At 38.5% G+C, this 14,701-nt stretch overlaps 1 protein-coding gene across 4 annotated transcripts in view; it reads left to right on the top strand.

The window, feature by feature from the left end:
- Positions 1-11,644, top strand: part of LOC122651756 — a 96,203-nt gene extending 84,559 nt beyond the window's left edge. For 3 of the 4 annotated variants that reach the window (XM_043845283.1, XM_043845284.1, XM_043845281.1), the window contains 7 exons: positions 7,005-7,280; positions 7,423-8,046; positions 9,176-9,684; positions 9,775-9,835; positions 9,921-9,989; positions 10,373-11,115; positions 11,198-11,644. In XM_043845283.1, the coding sequence (XP_043701218.1) occupies positions 7,005-7,280; positions 7,423-8,046; positions 9,176-9,684; positions 9,775-9,835; positions 9,921-9,989; positions 10,373-10,459 (1,626 nt within the window). In that variant the 3' untranslated portion in view covers positions 10,460-11,115; positions 11,198-11,644. Of the gene's footprint in view, positions 1-7,004; positions 7,281-7,422; positions 8,047-9,175; positions 9,685-9,774; positions 9,836-9,920; positions 9,990-10,372; positions 11,116-11,194 lie in introns of all 4 variants that reach the window. The other variant, XM_043845282.1, reaches the window with a different exon arrangement.
- Positions 11,645-14,701: the final 3,057 nt, after the last annotated feature.

Here is a 14,701-nt window from a genome sequence, read left to right as displayed (position 1 = left end):
ATGTGTCTCCAAAGATCAATAGCAACAGCAAGGTAAATCCCTGAGATCGACTTTTTCAAGGTTTTGAGAAAAACCCTGATTTTGTTGAGATCGATTGAAGGAAAAAACAGCACCAACAGAGAGCAGTACCCCAGAGATCGATATTTGCAGGGTTTGGGAAAACCTTAAAAAAAAAAAATCAATCAAGGAGGAAGTCGTCAAAATTGCTGGCTGGAGATAGAGGCTTAGCTTAGAAACTGCTGCAGGTCTTGATCTTCAATAAGGTGGAGTGATTCCTTGTAATTGAGATTGAATCAATCCAAAAAAAAAAAGAAGTCTTCAAATTTCGCAGGCAGAGAGCAAGCCCTTATCAATCAGATTTGTAATAGCATGGAATGAGGTGAAGGAGGGCAGCAACTGGATCTATGGATCACCTCATCAGTGCTGCCCTATGGAATAATAAGGAACAAAATAGAAAAAGGAGAGGAAGGTGAGATCGAGAGAGAGAAGAGAGAAAGAGGAGATCGAGAATGGAGAAGTGGAGAACCCTAATTCAAAACCTTCTCTGATGCCATGTTGAGAGGATCAGAATTACAGCTGAATGCTTGGATGGTCTAAGGTAGACCCCAAGCCACATATTTATAATAAGGAATGAAAATTACATGGACAGAATTATCCCTATCATAGCCGACATGGCTGTACATGAAATAAAACAGTAAAAAGTCCAGAATACCCCCCCATGGTATTCTGGCCCATACAATCCAACAGTACCCAAGTTTCCCTTTGCTCCTAAGGGAAAGCTTCACAGAGTGTGACCAGTCCAAGTAATTAGTGCCATCAAGCTTCACAAAGGAAATGTGTGTTCTCATAAATCAACTGAGGAGCTGTTGGAGTGGGTTGTGAATCAGCCGAACCAAGTCCAGATGTAGCTGAATCAACCATAGTGTAAGGGAAATGGCACTTGACCATAAACTGAGGTATCCAAATAAGGTGGGGAGTGCACACTCAACCCAAATAAGAATCCCAAAGACAAGAAATAAATTCTAGCAAGAGAGAAAACAGGTTTAGGCTTGACAAAACCTTACCCTAACCCTTTGTAAGAAGCAACACCCACTTAAACAAGTTTCAAGACCTCAAACAAAGGTATCCATAGTCATTCCTCAACCAAGGGAGAAGTCCATGGCACTCCAAATGCAAGAAAAAGGAGTAGCAGCAGTTTCGGGTTTACCTTGGCAGAAAAACAGACTCCACGAGAATGAGCTATGCTCAGACAGTACCTTCATTCATCAAGGAGGAACCCTTGGAGCATAAATAGGACCCTTGTACGATTCTATTGAGCTATTCCAAGCTCCAAACACATGCCGAGGAAGAAAGAGACATGGCCTGCAACCTTGAGCTGGCGGAAACCCTAGCTGCAACTAGGTTTGCTTAAAAAACTTCAATGGAGCTTCAAAATAGCTCAAGGATCATCTTCATTCACCTAAATAGGTTGTATAGATTATAGAACCTATTTCATACCTCTTCAGCAAATGGTTTACATAAGAACCTCTTCCTTGAAATCCCTTGAGTTCTAGGATTTCAAAGAGAGGGAAAGTGGAATGATACGACTCTCAAACCTAAAGCTCTAATACCAAGTTGGATTTTAGGTTAAGGATGCAAGTAAGAGAAGGAGGAGAAGTTGGAGGAGAGGAAGTGAGGAAGGTGAGAACAAGGGAATGGAAGAGAGATATTTCGGTTGTAATGCTTGTGTGTGAGATGATTCTCTCCACACTTGTATTACTCCACTAACAATACTAAACATATTACATCCAACCCCCCTAGGGAGGTAAAAGGTAAAAAGATAAAAAAGGAGAAATTACAATGTAGGGGAACTAGATAAAGTCCAGTTCATAGTTATCAAGGCGTCGCCATGGCGTCCAGGCGGTTTTAGAGGGTCTAGGCGGTTGGACGCTTTAGTGTGTAACAGAAAGGCGAGCGCCTTGGGACGCCTTTTCTTCTGGGCGGTCGCCTTAGACCTTTTTTTTTGTTTACTTTTGTTTTTTAATTTTTTTAATGTTTTAATAAGATATTCTAATTGGAAATATCTCATTGGGGGCGTATTTTTAGTTCTATGCTCTGAGAAGCATGGAATCATAAGTAAAAAGTTAAAACTTAAAATAAATAAAAAAACAAAACCTAAAAAGTAACTTATCAAATCGAATTCCTTCACATTTCAAAATCAGAAAGAACAAAAAAACGAAAAGAGAAGAAGCGGCGGCGACTTGCGGCAAACGGCGGCGGCGATTTGCAGCGGCAACGGCAATGGCGACCTTGAGACTTCCTTCGAGGCTTCCCTGAGTTCTCTCTCAGTCCTCAGTCCTTCAACCCCTTTATTTCCGAGTTGCGGCATCTCAATATCTCATTCTCAATCTCCGAGAAAAGAAGCGGCAGCATGGCGGGGACTTGCTGCAAGTTGCAGGCTTGCACGCAACTTGAGAGTTGAGACTTCATCGCTTCCTCTCGGTCCTCGGTCCATCAAGGTTTCTAAAATCATGTGCCCTTCATTTCCGACATCTCATTCTCCATCTCCACCCCCACCGGTTTCCGGCGACATCCCCTGCCTCCACCGGTAAGTATTGTAATTTTGTGCCCTTATGCATTCTTTTTTTTTCTTCTTCTTCTAATATCCAAAGTCCAAACCCTTTTCTTCTAACCACATCTTTCTATTTCTTCCTTTTGCGTAAAACCATGTCTTCCTTTACTCCGCGACAAATTCCGGCCAGCATTGTTGTAAGTCAGAAGTGTTTTGATTTTTATTTTTTTAATTTCAGTTCTTCTCTTTTGATTTCAGTTCTTCGTACTCCCTTTCTTCTGGTCTATTTTGTTAATGATTAAAGATAAGGTGTTGAATCTGCTGTTTCGTTGCCCATATCTATTCTGAATCTGCTGTTACGTTGCCCATAATTTTTCTTTGAAAAGATAAGGTGCTCCTACACCTGACTTGTATATTTATTCCTTCAATCACCAGAAGCACCTTTTTGCTTCATCCATCCCTTCGGCCCTTCCTAATTCTATTGGCAATATCTTCTTTAATTTCCTCACACTGTGGATGATTGAACGAAATAAAGAAAATGGGTTCTTGGGGCATCTCTTGGTCATTTATGCAATTAATTTTCAGGATGCATGTGCAAATAGTTTGGATAAAAGTTCTAATGCTACTACAAACATGAAGGGAACAGATATTTTGTTCATAAATATACAAGTCAACTGTAATTTTTCTCCCCTTCTCCAACCATGCTTTCGGATGTCATATGATTCATATTTCTTAATTAAACCTTTTGCATAAAAAAGGTGCCAATGTTTGTGCGGTTGTAGTACTTCTAGTCTTCTATTAGAGTATTAGTTCTATATTTTTAATTTTTTTTCTATTTTCTATCATTGTAGACAACTAGACATCAGCTCTTTATACATGGCCAATGTTGATGGTAGTAGTGGGGCTGAAAATATAAGTACAGCGGGATCAGGGATTGATCCAAGCAAGGATCCAAAAAGGAAGGCTAAGTCTAATGATCCTGGGTGGAAGTATGGATACTGGCCTAATTTAGAAGACAAGAATTGTGTCAAGTGTATCCTTTGTGGGGTGGATACCAAGGGAGGAATAAAAAGATTGAAGCAACACTTGGTTGGTGGCTATGGAGATGTAGCCAAGTGCACAAAGACAACTGCAGCAATTGCTACAGAGATGAGAGAAGCAATCTTGTAAAACAAGAAGAGGAGAATGGAAAATTTGGATGATTTGGATGTTGGTAGTGAAGATTTACCTGAAGAGGGGGGCCAAGGGGCTGAAGAAGGGCATGTAGAGTCGGATTTGGGGGGGGGCTCAAGCCGCTCGAGCCTTATTCCAAGCTTCGGAACAACTTCAAAAAAAAAAAAAGTTGTCATTCAGACCATAGTCAAACAACAAGTAAGGGGTCCCATGGATGCTCATGTCAAGAGGCGGACTCCTGAAGAGGTTGTTGCAGAAAGGCACGGTAAAGGTCCCCAACATACTACAATGGAGAACCGTATGAGATCAGAGGAGGAAAGAGATAAACTTCGTTCTTACTTTGCAAGGTGGGCTTATAAAAGCGGTGTTCCATTCAATGCCTTGAGGCTAAGGAGCTTTGAGGAGTTGGTTGAGGCAATTGGACAGTATGGGCCAGGTTTCAAGCCCCCTTCATTTCATGATTATAGGGTTCCTCTATTGAAGTCTGAGAAGGAGAAAATTGATGAAATAAAAAAGAAACACACAATCTCTTGGAAGAAAGGGTGCACTCTCATGTCTGATGGGTGGACAGACAAGAAAGGAAGACACTTAATTAATTTTCTTGTCAACAGTACAGAGGGGACATTCTTTTTGGGGTCTGTGGATGCATCAAGTCAAATACAAGATGCGAAAATGTTATTTGAGCTCCTTGATAGTAAGATTGAGGAGATTGGAGAGGAGAATGTGGTTCAAGTGGTCACTGATAATGCTTCCAATTATGTTGCTGCTGGAAGGTTATTAATGGAGAAAAGAAAGAAGTTGTATTGGACTCCATGTGCAGCTCATTGCCTAGACCTTATGATGGAGGAGATAGGCAATATAAAAACATATAAGTCTGTGATATTGAAGGGGAGAAAAATTACTAGCTTCATCTATAGGCATACTCGCCTTCTTGAAGCTATGAGGATACATACAAGAGGAGCAGACTTAATGAGGGCTGGAGCAACCAGATTTGCATCTTCATTTTTAACACTTCAGAGCTTATTGAAACATAAGGATAATTTGAGGAAATTATTTCTTTCTGATCACTGGGACAATTCTAAGTTGTCACATACAGAGGCAGGGAAGCAAATTGTTGAAATAATTCTTTCCACACCTTTCTGGAATGGTGTGCAAGATTGCTTGAGAGCATCATTGCCTCTTATTCAAGTATTGAGGATAGTAGATGGAGATGAGAGGCCTGCATTGCCTGAAGTATATATTGCAATGGAAGAGGCAAAGAAGAACATAAAATCAAATTTTAAGGGCATAGAAAGAAAATGGAAGAAGATCATAAAAATTATTGATAGGCGTTGGACAAGTCAGATGGAGCGACCAATATATTTGGCTGTATTTCTCCTCAATCCAAGCAAGTACTTTAGTGCAATTGAGAAGGAATCAGATGAATCTGTAGTCAACTCCTTGATGCATAAAGCAAATGATGCCTTTAATGATATTCTTACAAGGATGGGGCTCGATACAACCTTGCAAGACAAGATCGATTAAATCTGCTTATCTTGGAAGTAATGGAAGTTTTGCAAAGGAGATGGCAATTAGACAAAGGGACAAGTTGAATCCTAGTAAATAATTTTCTTTTTAATTTATATTGTTTAGTTGTTTCACTTTTTTGTACTTTGTATTTTGCATGTTGATTTTAATTTAATCTATATTTTTTCTTATATATATATTTATAGTCGTTTGGTGGGAAAAACATGGAAGCTCTACACCTGAGCTTACAAAGCTTGCAAGGCGCTTACTTGGCCTTTGTTGCTCATCCTCTGGTTGTGAGCGCAATTGGAGCATATTTGAGTTTGTGAGTAACTGAGTACTTTAGTACTAAGTTAATTTTAATTTTAATTTTTTGTTTTTTGTGTAGTTTTATGAAAGAATGATTAAGGAATAAAAGTGATATTTGTATATTGTTAATTGTTCTTCAGATTCACACCAAGAAGAGGAATAGGTTAGAGCATCAACGTTTAAATGATCTTGTATACATGCAGTATAATCGCCGTCTTCAAGTAAGGTTCCAAGAGAAAAGGGAACAATCCAGAAATTCTAATCCACTGGTGCTTGATGATCTAGATTGGAGTAGTGAGTGGATGACTGGCGTATCAGATGATGAATTAGTTCATCCTGGGGATGATCTCACTTGGAGAACTGTATCAACAGTTTCTGGAGCATCTTCATCGTTTCATGGCACCAATAGAGCAAGGAGGTCTGGACCATCAACCAGTGGAGCGGCTCCAGCATTAGCCTCTTATTCACGGCGCAATAGGGTCCGTGAGGAGTCTTCAGATGACGAACTGGAGTTCGGGTTGGAGTTGGAGCAAGAGGATGTGCGTGATGATGAAGATGTTGAGGATGATTTTGGTATACAAAGTAATGTTGTGGGCAATGAACAGGAGGAAGAAGATGATTTGAATATACTTAATTGGGAGTAAAACTTGAAGTAGTGAAGTACTTGTTAAACAATTTGTATTGGAATTTGGATGGTTTTTTTTAGATTTTTCTTCACTTTAAGTATTTAAATGTTTAAGCTTTAATGATTACTTAATTTTGGCATTTTACTATTTTAGGTTATTTTATGTTTTCTTTTATTGAGTATTGATTGACAGGGTCACATGAGTAGAAATATAGTGGATGACCTTAGGGCCTACTGCCTAAGCACTCATTTTGGCATCATAGAGGTAAGTATAATAATTTACCAACCCTTTATGCTTTATATTTAATAATTTATAATGTTGTTTCATACTTTCATAATTATATGCTATATTGCTATGATAATATGATGAACTTAGTTTGTTAATTTGTTTTTTTGGATGAATATCTTGCATTGGTTTGACTCTTTAATATTTATTTGGCAAAGAAGTAGAATTATATAATTTTTAATATGCTATTTGTGCCAAATAAAATGGTTATATAAAAAAAAGAGCACTAGAATGCCTTGTTCGCCAAGGCGACGCCTTGCGGCCGCCCTATCGCCAAGGCGCTTAGGAAGGCTCTCAAACGCCGTGGTCGCCTTGCCGCCTTGATAACTATGGTCCAGTTCCTAAAGTACCCCTAGAACATAAATTTTAGTAACACTAACACAATTTTCTTCTAAAATTTCCTTGTACATTTTAGTAAAGTTTCAGAGATCATCCTCTGCTTAATTCATTGTGTTTATGCTTTATTACATCTTCAAATCTATCTCCTTTTCTAGGATTAGCCAAAATCTTTGAATGTTTATGCTTCCATTGTTTACCCCCAATTTTTGGTGCAGTATTCACGTGCAAACTCAATGGAAGAGAAGAGAAATCTATTTCTGGTACTTTTTGACTATGTTTTGTATCAAATAAATGAAACATGCTTGGCTACCGGAGGTTCCGAATACAGCTTTGATGAGATTCAACCCCTAGCTGCAATGCTTAGTCTTGCAAATGCACCTGAAGCTTACTACATAGCTGTTAAACATGGAGTAGAAGGTATAGGAGAGATACTGAGGGGATCAATCTCTGCAGCTTTGTCAAGATATCCGAATAGCGAGCATCTAAAAATGGTAATGCCCCTACTATATATTTCTGTTTTTTTAAACGTGTTGTAAGCTGGTTTTGTATTCATCGTAATTGCAATGTCTTATGAAGAATCTCTTTTCCTCGTCAGTATTTTGCTGCCCTCTAAATCACAGCTTCTTTTTGTAGATCTTGGAGAAGATCATAAAGAAATGTGATAATATTATAAGCACATTTACTCACTTGGATGATGAGTTCTCACGCATGATACGGGTAACAAAATCCTACAAGCTTTTGAGAAGTATTGAGGATGGAGTTATAGAAAGTGATGCTGGCGTGAACGTGAAACTCCCATGGGCCACTCTACATTCTCTTCTTCACTCAAAAATATCTGCCTATCGCCAAAATGGGTATATCTGGTTGGTTGAATTGCTTGTTGCAGAAATTAGTGAGGATAGGGATACCAGTATATGGTCCAGCATCAGGAATTTGCAGAAGCAGATTGGAGTTGCTGGTAGTCAAGATTCCATTGGTTCAGAAGTTCCTCTGCCCATTTGGGTTATGTATGGTCTTCTGAAATCAAAGCACAGCTTCATCAGATGGGGCTTCCTTTTTGTTCTAGAGAAGCTTCTCATGCGGTGCAAATTGTTGTTAGATGAGAAAGAACTGGAGCGCTCAAACAGCAGTGAACTTCGTGCAGATGATCAGGGAAATTGTCGTCTGGAGAGAGCAAATGCAGTTATAGATATAATGAGCAGTTCGTTGTTGCTGGTCTATCAAATAAATGAAACTGATCATATCAACATCTTGAAGGTACTTTTGTTTATGAAGTGTGTAACAAGATATCTGTTGTCAAGATCTAATGATGTGCTCTGACATCATATGGATACATCTCATGCCATATTAGGTGGTGGGATCTGCTGAAGAGATCACCATGCTGAAAATCTGCCTGATTGGATGATCCTAACTTTTGAATCCCTATGGTTGTTTTGACATGTGGAATAGAGCAATGGTGTATCAACCAGATTAGGATCATCAAATCAGTCAATTAGGCCCAGGAGATCCTCTAGGTGGGATTCATGAAAAGATATGTGGTAACAAGAATTTGTGAAATATGATTAAGCTTTTGTCTATTGTATGAAATTTTCTTCATTTTCTTATGGTAGTGATCTCCTCAAGTGTGGGGACTACTTTCTGCTTTTTTGAGTCCATATAGTTTGACCAAGGAAATGTGGACTAATTTGATGTGAATGACTCAGTTCCTGTTTCGTTTTGACTTAATTTATCTTAGTTATTTGATTATTATACCATCGAAAATTTGGAGACAAGAGGTTGGTGAAGTAATTCTTAAATTATCCTAATATTCTTGAAAATATATTACCTCGATAACTAAAATCCTGTAATTATTTTCCATATATAACTTTGCAATTTGTTGATCACAGTGCAAATTCTCTTTAATTACAATGAAAGTAAAACCCTATAATTGAGTGAAAGGAAGGCATAATGGGTGCAAATGGAAAAACTAAGTTGCCAGACATATGCAAGTTAAATGCTACAACATAAAGATCTCAAATGGTCTGGATTAGGACATCCACCCAGCCATCAGTTACATCAGAGTAATAGATTAGCAAATTTCTTCGTGCTTAAACACAACTACCTAATTTCCTTGATGATGAGGGAATTCCCAAAGGCCTTTCTTTGTTATACAGGCCCACCCAATTGCATTACTGGAGTGTCTGTTGTCTCAAGTTTTACTAATGGACAATTTCATACAAATCTATAGCCTTGGTTTTTATTTATTTATTGGTGTTTTCTGTTAACCTTTTACTTTAGTTAACCCAACTTCACAATCTTTTTTGAAGCATTTATTTACTACCTTTTCTTTGTTTTCTTTGCCCCTTTCATCCCTCCTGACTTTTTTTTTTCATTTTGTTTGCCACAGATGTGTGACATGCTATTTTCTCAGTTATGCCTTAGACTTATCCCTGGGAATGCAATGCACATTGGCAATCTCACAGAGCTTGGTAAAGTCTTTGGGTGCACAGATGGCAATGGAAAGCATGATGGAGATCCACAGGTCCTTAACCAAGGAATTAACTATTGCAGAGACGAATTTCTGGAAGAAATCAACAACAAAAGTGGTCCCAATGCTAATCCTTCTCTAATTTGTGATTCGGCATCTTTGGCAGCACTGCTTCTGCGAGGCCAGGCTCTTGTTCCCATGCAACTTGTAGCTCGTGTTCCCACTGCTTTGTTCTACTGGCCATTGATTCAACTTGCTGGTGCAGCAACTGATGATATTGCACTTGGTGTTGCTGTTGGTAGCAAAGGAAGGGGAAACCTACCTGGTGCCACATCAGATATCCGGGCTGCCCTTCTTTTACTTTTGATTGGGAAATGCACTGCAGATCCTGCTGCTTTTCTTGAAGTTGGAGGAGAGGAGTTCTTTAGGTAAATATTGATACCCAAGCACCTTAGTAGGTTTTAGTTTTGTCCGTCCTTGAGTATATTACCCATATCAATGTTTTTGCCTCATGACAGGGAACTTTTAGATGATTCAGACTCAAGGGTGGCATACTATTCTTCAGCTTTTCTTTTAAAGGCATGCATCCTGTCTTGCTTCTCAGTCCTATGTGTAATTACTTGTGTTTGTCAACATTTACTGATATATATCTTGGGCTTTTCAGAGAATGATGACAGAAGAGCCTGAAAAGTACCAGCGTATGCTTCAAAGTCTTATTTTTAGAGCCCAGCAGGTTACACCTGGCCTTGTCACTCTTCTTAAAGTCAGATATTTGCCTATTAACAATGTAACAGGAAAATTGATAGTACACATCTCAATTTGTCATATTTCCTGTTTCAGTTATTACTGGTATAATATTATATACTTCTATTGTCTTTCTGATCTCTATCATTTCCTATTTCATCACCTCTAAAAGGTGATGGATCGAATGTTTAATGTCATCTATGGTTCAGTAACTTGACATCCAATCCATGTGCCCACCATGGGGATTATGGCAATAACTCGTCATGAAGTACCCTTATTTCTTTATATTTTTTTCACAGTTAATTTTGCATATAGTTGGATAACCATACTTTTAGGTAATGCAACTAATGCATTGTGTGTTCTTCTAACCAGAGCAACAATGAAAAGCTGTTAGAGAACCCGTACCTCCAGATGCGTGGAATACTAAAGCTGTCCGATGATCTTGGGACTGGAATATAGATCTGACAGACTGTTTTGTGTTGACGACTGGGTTTTGCTTTTGTTGGAGGGGGGCTGCTGAGACTGTAACATTGAGTGGCTTCATCTTCATTACATATGATGCCACAATGTCTCAAGTCCTTGAATATCTGGTGGAAAAAGTAAAACCTATAACGAAGAGGTGGAAAATATTTTTGTAAGCATGTATAAAATGGCTTGGAATAAACACTTAAATCAGGCATGGGTTCCAGCTGCGAGTCCAAGTTAGCAGTAGACCAGAATATGGGATGCAGGTGGATTTTCTTTGGCAGTATTTATGGATGGTAGGTGGGTGCTGTGTAGCCATTCTACCGCCACTTACCTGCACCCCTAACCCACCTAACAGGAAAAAGAGAGGGGGGTGTTGGTACAGATTCTTTGGGGATGATGAAGCTCATCAATTCCATTCATATACCCATCTATTCCAGTTGTATATCAGCATCATTGTTTAATATGGGACGTGCGCCTAAGGGATGTGGTTCAGTTGTAGGTCTAGTATAGACTAACATCATCATAGTAAGTGAGAGCCAATGCACAAGATGTACAGGAAAACCTTGGAGTAACCTAATTCGTTTATTGGTTTTTCATTCTGCTGCCTAATGTGGCTGTCATATGTGGCAAGCTGGGAGAATCTTCAGGTATAATGTCTGTAGTCCTCTTGCATTCAAAATTTTCTGTTTGGCAATACCTATAATTTTTTTATTTTTCATGTCGAAGCAGTTCTGCCTACGAATGACGAGCTCATGGACAACTTGAAGTGGGTTCTTTTGTGCTAGAATTACCTGCTGGCTTCCTCTCGTTTGGTGATCATAATATCTCTTATGAGCTGCGGTTGATGCCAAGTTTTTTAGGAGGCATCCTCAGATAATAAAATCTTTTGTGTTGCCTTGGATGTAGTGGAGAGACTGGATCTTGTATCATTAATTTTAATAGGAGTGGAGAGTTGGGAAGATTGAATCACCAGACAATCCAAGTCTGATTGATGGTAAATGTTTCATTTTTTGGGCTTTTTCCCCGTTAACTTTTGGTTAGTCTTTTTTTCCTACAAAATAGTGATCATTGTAAAATGGCTATTGAGAATTTTCCATCATATTACAAGTATTTGATTCAGAATCTCTTGTAATGCATGTATTTTTCACCTTTTCATCTAATATCGGATTGTGTTGGCTATGCTGGTGGTGAAATGCAGGTAGCTTGTATTGCCATTGACTGGACACTATCCAGCATTTCATTCTCAGGCTCCATCTGATCAATCGGAAAATGTAAGATTAATGAAATTAAAATTTTCGTTAAAAAATTATGATCATGTAACTAATTTAGAATGATAAAAAAATATGGTAATTAAACTTTGGGAAAGTCTCTCAGTGGCTGCGTCTACATCAGCACCTCTCTCTCAGCCGTTGTTGATAAACTGAGTCTTGGTCTCCCTATTGTCTACCTCCCCAACCCTGGCAGCTCAGAGAACCCTCTCCCTTGAACTTTTAACTAGATTTCTTAGTTCTCATATTTTCCTATTGAAACCGAAGTATTTTAGTTGAGAAGTGATATTTAATTATGTTGGAATATGTAATCCAGAATACCGTGGGGGTATTCTGGTCTTTTTGGGGGTAGTTTTATTCTTCTTGTGTTATTAAGTTTATGTCGGCTATGTGGGTTTTAGTCCCACATCGCCTAGTTTAGTCTATTTGTAATTTTTCCTTTATTATAAATAGAGGGGCTTACCTATCAATTAATCAATTCAAGTATTTTACAACTTCCATCTTCTCTTCTCTCTTTTCTTCTCTCTAGAGTTACTGGTTACAGGTCCTAGGTTTTCTACATGGTATCAAAGCTGTTATAACCAGTGATTGATTCTCTCCAAGATTTGCAGTTTGAGAGTCGTTTCAAGGTTCTTTGATTTATGGAGAAACCCTAGTTCATAGAAAGAAATGAAGAACTAGGGTTTCATCCTTGTAATTTTATTTATTTGGAAATCGTGGGGTTCTACATTGAAGGCTTGTGGTTTCCAGTTTTGGAAAATTTTCTGTAGTTTCATATACTGAGTATGCTGATGATTGTAAGTGTTAAGATTTTGATGCTACAAAGTGTTCCCTTTATCTATTGCTGAGGTTGCTGATTTACTACATGATCGGTTGATGAAGATAGCTGCTACTGATGTTTTGTTTTGTAAACTACTTCTGATCAAAGGAAGTGTTGCAAGGTTTGGTGATCGAAAGAGGGCTCTCCTCAATTGTATGCTGCCTCTGTTTGAGAGGCGTGGTCCGTTGGACTCTCTTTGTTCTCCATATAAGTTAACAGTTGCAGGAGGTTGCAAGTAATCGTGTCTCGTTGCCTCTGATTTGTTTTTCTTCCTCGACTGTGATCTCTTGGTCGAAGAAATTCTGCTGGTTGAAAGATTTTTGGTATCCTGCTAGTCGTTGGGTTGAGATGTGCTCGATTATCTCGGATATTCTTCCTATTTTTGATGGTGCCTTCACTGTTTGTGTTTCACCACCTGCGGTAACGATTTATTTTCTTCTAATGGTGCTAATCTATATCCTTCTGCTACTTCTGGTTTCTACTGGGTTTTTCTTCGATTGATGCTATTGATTTGCTGATTTTTATTTTTAAAAAAAAAATTGGAAGACCTGTTGCATCTCGATCCATCTCGATCTACCATATCTGAACCAGATCTGTTGGCTGCTGGATCGAAGTTTGAAGACAACCTTCATCAATGGGGTCCTTTGGTTTTCGCCTCTCTGTTTCCCCTTTTCTCTTAAGTCAATGGGGGTATAGGGGTTTCTTGCTGGTAGAATGACTGTCAACAGGTTCTCTTCGCTGGTTGAATCGATTTGTTGCTGATGTTGATTATTCAGTAGCAACTTGTTGGTATCGAGTTGCGACTAGGGTTTGCTGAATCGATTACCCTGTTACTAGTTTGTGAAGATGTTCCTCCTTGATTCAAAGGTTTGGTCAATGGAGTTGCAGATCTATCATGAGATTGGGTTTCTATGATGTGCTGCCATCGTTTTTTCGGCTGGTTTTTTGATTGGAGGTTGGAGATGGTGCTACTAGTTTAGGAGATCATGAACCATGAGTTGCCGCTTCTGCTGGTTCCTCTTCTCCCCTTGTTTCCGTTGCCAAGCTTTCCCTGGCTTCTTTGTCGTAAGGTTGAAGACAACCGTCGTAAGTTGATTTCTTAAAACCTTATATTTTGAGTTCCAATAATACCCTTCTCTTTATCTCTTATTATCTTTAATCCATTTTTTACATTCCATTCCTAGTTTACCCTTTCTACTAGGGAATTAAATTCTTTTCCAAATCTGTCCCCTTGCTTCATTATTTTCCAATAACCCCTTGAAAATTCTGGTTATTTACCAAATAGCCACTCTTCATAGCCATTATTTTACCAATTGCAGCCCATTGTTTTTTGTTTACCAAAACCCCTTGCAAAATTCTGATTATTTACCAAACTGCCATTATTTTTTCATACATTCCCCTATTTGACTACCCAAGGTAATTTTGGTTTATTATCAGTTTGCCATTTGGCTTGGATTGCATTTAAAAATGGATTCCCACCAAATTACAGTCATGCCATCCTGTTTTTTCCAACACCGTTCTCTTTCAATAATTCTAATTCCCCTCATATCCCATACATTTGGTATTTATCCATAACACCTTTGGAAACTTCTGATAAATTATATTTTTGCCATTCCTTCCTTTTTACTTATCCATAGCACCTTTGGAAAATTCTGGAATATTATGTTTTTGCCCTATTTCTTACATCATCTCTATTATGTCCACGTGTACTACACATGAGGGGGGGATTATGTACAATACACCTGCAGACATTGCAGAATGCAGAACTTGCAGGAACATTGATGCAAAACATAGAAGATCAGTTTTTTCCACCATTGCCATTGGGTATCCTTCGTTATTGGGTTGAGTTTGCCGTAAGGGGGAGATTGAAGTATTGAAGAGTGTTGAAGATATTTGGTTGTTGCCTATTTGAGGACTTTCAGTTGGCTTGATACTGTATTTTTTTCGCTGCCTGATTTAGTTTGTTTTCGCTGCTTGCTGCTCTAGTTATTTCACTTCAAGATTCTAAGTCATTATGACAATCTGAGATTCATCACTGGATAGCTATTGAAGATCGTTGAAAGCTGCCTTTTTTGAAAGATATTCCAGTCCCGGTTTGTTGATCATGTCTGTCCAAGTTTTGAAGATTTATATTTTCAAGTTCTT

The sequence above is a fragment of the Telopea speciosissima genome, chromosome 2 (assembly GCF_018873765.1).
Source record: "Telopea speciosissima isolate NSW1024214 ecotype Mountain lineage chromosome 2, Tspe_v1, whole genome shotgun sequence".
Taxonomy (NCBI): Eukaryota; Viridiplantae; Streptophyta; class Magnoliopsida; order Proteales; family Proteaceae; genus Telopea; species Telopea speciosissima.
This window is presented reverse-complemented; position numbering and strand designations above follow the sequence as displayed.